The following is a 7,042-nucleotide window of genomic DNA, read 5'->3' as shown; positions in this document are numbered from 1 at the left end:
TGGAACCGCTGGGAACCATCTCAGCAGTTCAGCAAAAGCAGCACTTGCAGTTGCTTTGGAGAAGAGTCTTTATCCCCATCAGTGACACCTGGCTGTGGCAGAGGGGGTGACCCTGGTTGCCTGAAACAGGGGTCCGTCTGCTCCAGCCGGCAGCAGGCACCGTACGTTCGCGGATGGCACAGAGATGATTAATATATTACATGGTGTTCTTAGAACAGGTAAAACATCAGGCATTAAGTCTACCCTGTCTTTACGTATTTGTGGTGGCTGCCTATGACTGCAGAGCTTATCTTAGGTTTAAACATTAATTCCAGCCCTCTGGAAAGTCTGTCCCAGCACTGTCCTGCTCCAGACGCAGCTCCCAATGTCAGGCGTTGGGGAAATTTTGAAAGCGGTCGATGATTTTGGGCCGTTTCAGAAATGGCTGGTGCTGCTCACCTTGTTTCCCTGCCTCAGTGTGGCTTTCCACCAGTTTTGCCAACTTTTTATGGTTCCACACGTGCCACATCACTGCGACACCAGCTGGATCCGTGCCACGGGCCCCAACCTGACGGAGGAAGAGCAGCTGAACCTCACCCTGCCCCGGGACGCGGATGGGGTGTACGAGCAGTGCTCCATGTACTCGCCGGTGGACTGGGACCTCGACTCCATCATGGCGCATGGCCTGAACGCCACGGAGAAATGCAGCAGTGGCTGGGTGTACCCCTCAGCACAACCGCCGTCCCTGCTGACCGAGGTCTGTAATCGCCTTTTGACGTGCCAGGGATGTGGAAGGGAAGGGACACTCAAATGGCTGCCCTGTCCTGCGGTGCTGTTGAAGCTGTTGCCAGCCATCGTGCAAATGGGCTGTGCTGAGACTTACATCAGGTGTATTTTGGGGACCTTGGCTCCACCACCCGGTCCCCGGGGGGCGTTCTAGAGAGGTTGACTGCAGGCAGGCTGCAATATGGATTTCCATGGGGCCACAGGCAAAGCCAGTGGAGAGACTAATCACTCCTGGTGGGACCTTTTGGGTCTACTTGCCCCAGCTGGCCCTCTGCAGACTGAGGGCAACCTTCAAACTTGTCCCTGTGCCCCGCTTTGTGCTTCGGACATGCTGGCCAGGGGAAGGAGGCAGGGCTCAGAGCTTGTTTCTGGTCCCACACACACTGGGGAGCTGTCGGGGTGAGCGGCTGTGGGGTGTCTGTATCGGGGTCTCAGCGTGGAGTCTCCAGCTCAGGATTGTCACAAACAGATTGAGTTCCGCCTCGCTCTGTGTGGAGGTAGCAGGTTTGATGAGGAGAGGAGACCTTGCAAAACCACAGATCTGAGTGTCACCAGGGGCTTTGGTAACACCAGAAATGCTGCAGTGAGTGATGCTAAACTTTTTTCAGTGCTTTCTGACCTCTCTGTATTTCCTATACCTGATTTTCCCTGTGTGACTCTTTGTACAGATGCCCTCTGGACACTCGCAGCTGCAGAACATCCCTTTAACAGAAACTGCTTGGCCCGGGAATCTGTGTTGCACTCATCCTTTTTCCTTTGGGAGAGCAGGCAGTCTAGGAGAAGCAACGGGCTGGAACTTCTGTCCCAAGTCCCACTTTAAGCAAGACTTCCCAACCAGGAGGCTCTCCTGGGGGTGCCTGGGCTGCGGGAGGAGTCCTGCAGGTCCCAGTGCTTGGGAGAGGGGCACCACTGAGTGCCCCCCGGGCTTGTCCCACCTCTGACTTGTGTGCCATGTGCATACCATGGAGACTCACATCCTTGGAACTGGGATCAGAAAGCATCTGGAGCCTGTTGAGAAAAAAAGCATCTGTGTTTCCTTCCTCCAGTTTGACCTGGTATGTGACAGGAAGGAGCTGAACGACATCTCCCAGTCCATCTACATGCTGGGGCTGTTCCTAGGATCCATGATCTTTGGGCCACTCAGTGACAGGTGAGGAGACACAACCACCCGTCCAGGGGCTGTGCAAAGCTGGTGGTGTGCAGAGCGGCGCGCTGCTCCCAGCCTGGCTGGGCACTGCACCCTCTGCATTTTATCACCGCTCCTCACTGATAGGGACCCTGACCAAAGTCCTCATGTCCCGTGAGGACATGGCCTCACAGTGGGTGGATGGGAGAAGGGCACAGCATGTGTGCAGGGTGCTTCACATGTCAACCCAGAGTGTAGTCTCAGCCTTATCACCCTCAGGATAGGGCGATACAATCACTGTGTAACCCACTGGGCTCTTCTCCATCTCCACCGGGTCTCTCCAGATACTGACTGTGCCTTCCTTCTTCCTCCCCAGGATCGGCCGCCGGCCAGTCATTCTGATCTCCGTCTTCCTCCAGGGCTTGTTTGGTGTAGGAATTGCCTTGGTGCCCCATTTCTATGTGTACATGGCTTTCAGGTGTGTCGTGGGGGCTTCAGTGTCAGGGATCACCATGACGATACTGGCCTTAGGTGAGTAGGATGTCCATGCCCTGAGGTAGACAGATGTGGCCTCTCAAGATGTAATAAGAAAGTTCTGCAAAGAACTAAAAAGTCATCATGTATGACTTGAAAAATACTGAGGTGAGGACAGGTCTTGTTCTGCACTGCCCTTTGGCACTTTGGCATCTCCCCAGCGCTGAGCGAGAGCCACAGGGAGCATCTGTCCCATGACAGTGCGCAGAGGAGGGCAAGGGGACAGCCTCCCAGCTCAGGAGGTCAGTGCGGGGAGTGTTCTGGGATATGACTGATTTGGGCCCCAGCTCTGCCCCAGTGAGGGGCTCTGTCGATGCCGACAGGAGACCGGTAATGTACCTGAGCTTCATGTCCTCTTGCAGAGGACCAGAACACCCTGAAAATAAGGAGAGGTGATTCATCTCATGGAACACTGGTGACCTGCAACTGTGACCGATGCCACAGCTCTGACTGCCGGTCTCCTCACCTGACCTCATGAGAGCTCTTCTCCAGGGGAAACACTCTGTTTGTATCAGAGGAAATCATTCGCATGGATGACTCTGAACCTTAATTCTCCTTTTCAGCTACAGAATGGATTGGTGTCTCCTCGCGACCAAAGGCAGTGCTGATTTCTCACTGCTGTTTTGCCATCGGACAGATGCTTTTGGCTGGCTTGAGTTATGGCATTCGCAACTGGAGGCTGCTGCAGATAACGGGATCTGCTCCTATATTTGCCTTTTTCTTCTCCATTCAGTAAGTGGGACATGGGCAGAGCTCCTTGCAGTGGGTGTGAGGGGTGGCAGTGAGGAGGCGGCAGCTCAGGAGCAGACCGCGTCTTTCCCATTGGAGTGCAGATGCGGGAAGGACTTCTGCAGAGGTGAGCACATCTTCCTGGGGCACTGGACCCCTGAAAGAAGCAGAGGCTTTGCTTCACATCTTCAAATGCAGCCTCTGGGGACTAAATGTAGGCCTGGAAACCTGACCTGAGGAGGTATTTAGACATATGATGCTGGACATGGTTGGAGGGAGGTGGGCTGTGGGGAAACTCAGCAGGTCACAACAGCATCTCCTGATTTCTTCTCCTCGGCAGGGTGCTACCAGAATCAGCTCGGTGGCTGGTGACAAAAGGCAGAATAGAAGAAGCTAAGAAGGTCCTTCAGAAGGCAGCGTCCATCAACAAGCGCACCATTCCACCAGCACTCCTTGAGCAGGTACCTGTAACGGCATGCAGAACTTCTTCTTGTCTTCAGAGATTCTCCTCGGCACTTAGGTTTGCAGCAGCCACTGGAGCTGAGGTCGTACGATAAACATCTTTCCATGCCCGCTGGGGATGATTTGGGGGTGGACTGTGGGTGACTCCAGCTTCAGCTGCGTTGTACAGGGATGGGGTCAGGGAAGAGGCACAGGTTCTGCTGAGGCTCAGCCTGGAGCTTTCTGGAGTCCACCTTGGGATAGGGAAAGGACTCAAATGCTTCTCTGGCTTTTCTTCTGTGAGGATTTCAGGAGTGATGAGGAGGAGCACAAGGTCTCTGTTTAGCTTGTGGTTTTCCATGCATAACTGCCTGAAGGCGGGTTACCTCCTTGCCCACCTCAAAGTCCCTACACTGGGGAAATGTTCATCCCGAGGAACCTCTTGGTCACCAAACTAGTGCGGTGGACACCCAGAGCAGATTCAGGAGCCCAGCCCCACTGGGCTGCCCTCCCTCCCAGAGCAGTTTGGGGTCACAAGCCTGTCCTGCCAAGGCTTTCCTTTGACCACAGATGGGAAGAGAAATAGCCAAGGATTTCCTATGCCATGGTTTGACTGTTTGGCTTTCTGCATTTTGAAGTTGAAGCCTGAGAACCAGACCCAGTCTGGAAGTACTCTGGACCTCTTTCGTAAGAAGCACCTCCGGAAGGTGACTTTAATCATGTCGTGTGCCTGGTAAGACATCCCCTGGTCCCCTCTTTCCAAACTTCTAGGTGATGAAAAGAAGAGATTGATGGTTAGTCATAACTGTAAATTCACCTTGTGGGTTTTGGGTGTTATGGATGGGTGTTTCTCTTTCTGGCTATTCAAGATGCTATGTGGTTTGTGGGAAAGGTTAGAGCCATCCCAGCTTTGGCAGTCCTGTGGGATTCATTTGGTTTTATGTCCGCTTGGAATTGACATGGCTTGGTCAAAATATTGTCACTGGAGATCAATATTGTGTTTGCTCATGACAAACAGATATGCTCAGTGCCCCCCTGCCCGGCTTTCAGGTTTGTGAACAGCCTTGTCTACTACGGGCTGAGTCTGAACGTGACAAATTTTGGTCTGGACATCTACCTGACACAGCTTGCGTTTGGAGCAGTGGAAATCCCAGCCCGTGTTGGTTGTATCTTCATGCTTCAGTGGTTTGGGAGGAAGAAAACCCAAGCTGTTCTCCTGCTGCTGAGTGGCCTGGTGTGTCTGATCATCACTGTCATCCCTGAAGGTGAACAACTTCTTCCCATCCTGAGAGGACAACCTCTGGGACAGAGAGGCACAGAGCCCCATCTCTTTTTTTTGCTGGTGTAGGTCCTGTCCTCCCAACCAGACTGGCTCACATCTCTCAGGGCTTGAGCTGACCCTGGTACCAAGGCCACAAAGGACTTGGTTAACTCCCCAAGGACCATTCTGATCAGAAATCTTTTGCTTGCTGATTGCAATAGGAGAGGGTAGAGCTGAGCCTGTAGGCCACTTATTAGCAGAGTTGTCCTCTGGGAAAATTAATACATGGGGAGGTGAGCTGATGGATGCAAAGCACACTGAAAGGGGTCCCCAGGCCAGAGCTGCTCCTTGGTCCATATTCAGGCACTGTTCAGAGGTGATGGCTCTCTGCAGGAGAAACAGTTGTTGCCATGCATCCCCAGCCTCCATCCCCCAGTGGTGCTGGTCCCTCACTCATCCCACAGTGGTGGTCTCTTCTTCTCCCCTCAGACCAGCCTGTGGTGACCACCATCCTGGCCACCGTTGGCAAATTTACTGCCTCGGCCTCCTTCTCCACCTCCTATGTCTACTCCGCAGAGCTCTTCCCCACCGTCATCAGGTGAGATCTCCCCACACATCGGGGCTTCCCTCCACCATGGCTGGTGGCAGTGGTGGGGCAAGACCCTTGTGGTGCCCATGGCCACACTCAGTCCCACAGTGGCCCAGGGGATGCTGAGCCCTGCCTGCACCTCCCACTGCCCCTCACTCCCCCAGGCAGACTGGCGTGGGGCTGTGCTCGATGTCGGCGCGGGTGGCAGGGATCATGGCCCCACTGATCCGCCTCCTGAGCCAGTACCACCGGGCCATCCCCATGGCCATCTTCGGGAGTGCCCCTGTGGTGGTGGGGCTGCTCTGCTTCCTGCTGCCTGCTGTTCCTGTGCTGCCCCTCAGGAAGGGACATTGGGTGCCGGCGCCGCGGGAGGCCATCGGCATTGCATGGGCTGGGGGTGTCTTTGAGGGCTTACAGTGGTGGGAAGGCAAGGAGTGGGGCTTCCCAACTGTGGAGGGAAGTAAGGAGGCCCCATAACCCTGCCCACGGTGATCGTCCCTTCATTCCTGTCCATGGGATGGAACAACTCTAGGAACGGCTGGTGCTTTGCTTGCCTCACCCTGAGCTCCCCAGGGAAGGGCCGGTGCCTCGTAGCCATGTCCTCTTTTGGCCTCATGTAGCTCCCAGCACCCCATTGCCCATGGGATTAGGTAGAATTGCACCCTGACATTTTTGTTGCCCTGCTGGGAGAAGGGTGTCCATGAGGGCCCAAAGAGCGAGTGGTGAATGGGAAGTCAGGTTGCTGGAGGCTGCATGGCTTGGAGAGGCTGCTGCCAGCTTGTAACAGGTCTTATTTTACTTTCCCTTTCATCAGGTCTGTGAAAATGCCAACAGCAGCCCTGAAAATGGACACGTGAAAGGAAAAGATGGTGGCCAAGACAAAGACTACACAAAGACCACTTACTTCTAGCTGAGCCTGCAAGCAGCTGTAATCAAAGGTGGCCTAGTGCTGTGCTAGCACTGAGGACAGGCAGGGTCTCCATTGGCAGGACACCACCACTTCTCAAGCCGTCATTGCCACTTCTTGTCTTTCCTTTTCTTTTTTTTGCCTTCCTGTATCTCCCTCTATAGCTTGTCCTCAGGCACTGCATGCTCTCTCTGGTGTTCAACAGTGCCCTCGATGGAGAAAACCTGATGCTTTTCATTTAAGGAAACAAAGCAAGAAATCAGAAACTAGGATGGATGCAACATTTTTCTCTTCCTTTTTTTCTGTCCCATCTCCAGGAACGTGAGACTGTAAACTTTAAGTAAGACACCTGCTAGAGCGTTGAACAGACTTGCAAAGGAGTGCTGTGCTCACTAAAGAGAAAGCCAGAGCAGATGCAACACTGAAAACAATCTCACACTTGCAATAAGGAGTGATTTCCCTTGACTGTCTAGCACGGTCTTCTCACCCTCTCTTAAAAACACTCCTTTTTATTGTTTTTTTTTTTTTAAATTTGAGGCACTCAGCTGAGAAAAAAAAAAAAGATGTGATGGAAGAAGCAGCAGGCAGTGAGCAGAGATGTCTAAAAGGCAGCAGAATTTTCGCCTGAGTGCTGGTGGCTTTGGATGAAAGCATGTCATGATGCTGTGTGCACAGAAGATTGTGCTGTCG

At 53.5% G+C, this 7,042-nt stretch overlaps 1 protein-coding gene across 1 annotated transcript; it reads left to right on the top strand.

Annotated features, from left to right (window-relative positions):
* Positions 1-364: 364 nt before the first annotated feature.
* On the top strand, positions 365-6,355 carry LOC104291268 (solute carrier family 22 member 13-like). The gene is made up of 10 exons (XM_009890478.1): positions 365-736; positions 1,812-1,915; positions 2,268-2,422; positions 2,989-3,157; positions 3,495-3,615; positions 4,234-4,328; positions 4,646-4,860; positions 5,346-5,454; positions 5,610-5,799; positions 6,260-6,355. Exons 1-10 carry the CDS (start codon positions 365-367, stop codon positions 6,353-6,355), a joined length of 1,626 nt encoding a protein of 541 aa, XP_009888780.1.
* The last annotated feature ends 687 nt before the right edge of the window (positions 6,356-7,042 follow it).

This window comes from Charadrius vociferus, unplaced genomic scaffold, assembly GCF_000708025.1.
Source record: "Charadrius vociferus isolate BGI_N301 unplaced genomic scaffold, ASM70802v2 scaffold608, whole genome shotgun sequence".
Classification (NCBI taxonomy): domain Eukaryota; kingdom Metazoa; phylum Chordata; class Aves; order Charadriiformes; family Charadriidae; genus Charadrius; species Charadrius vociferus.
The sequence above is the reverse complement of the archived record's forward strand: the minus strand, read 5'-3'. Positions and strand labels throughout refer to the sequence as shown.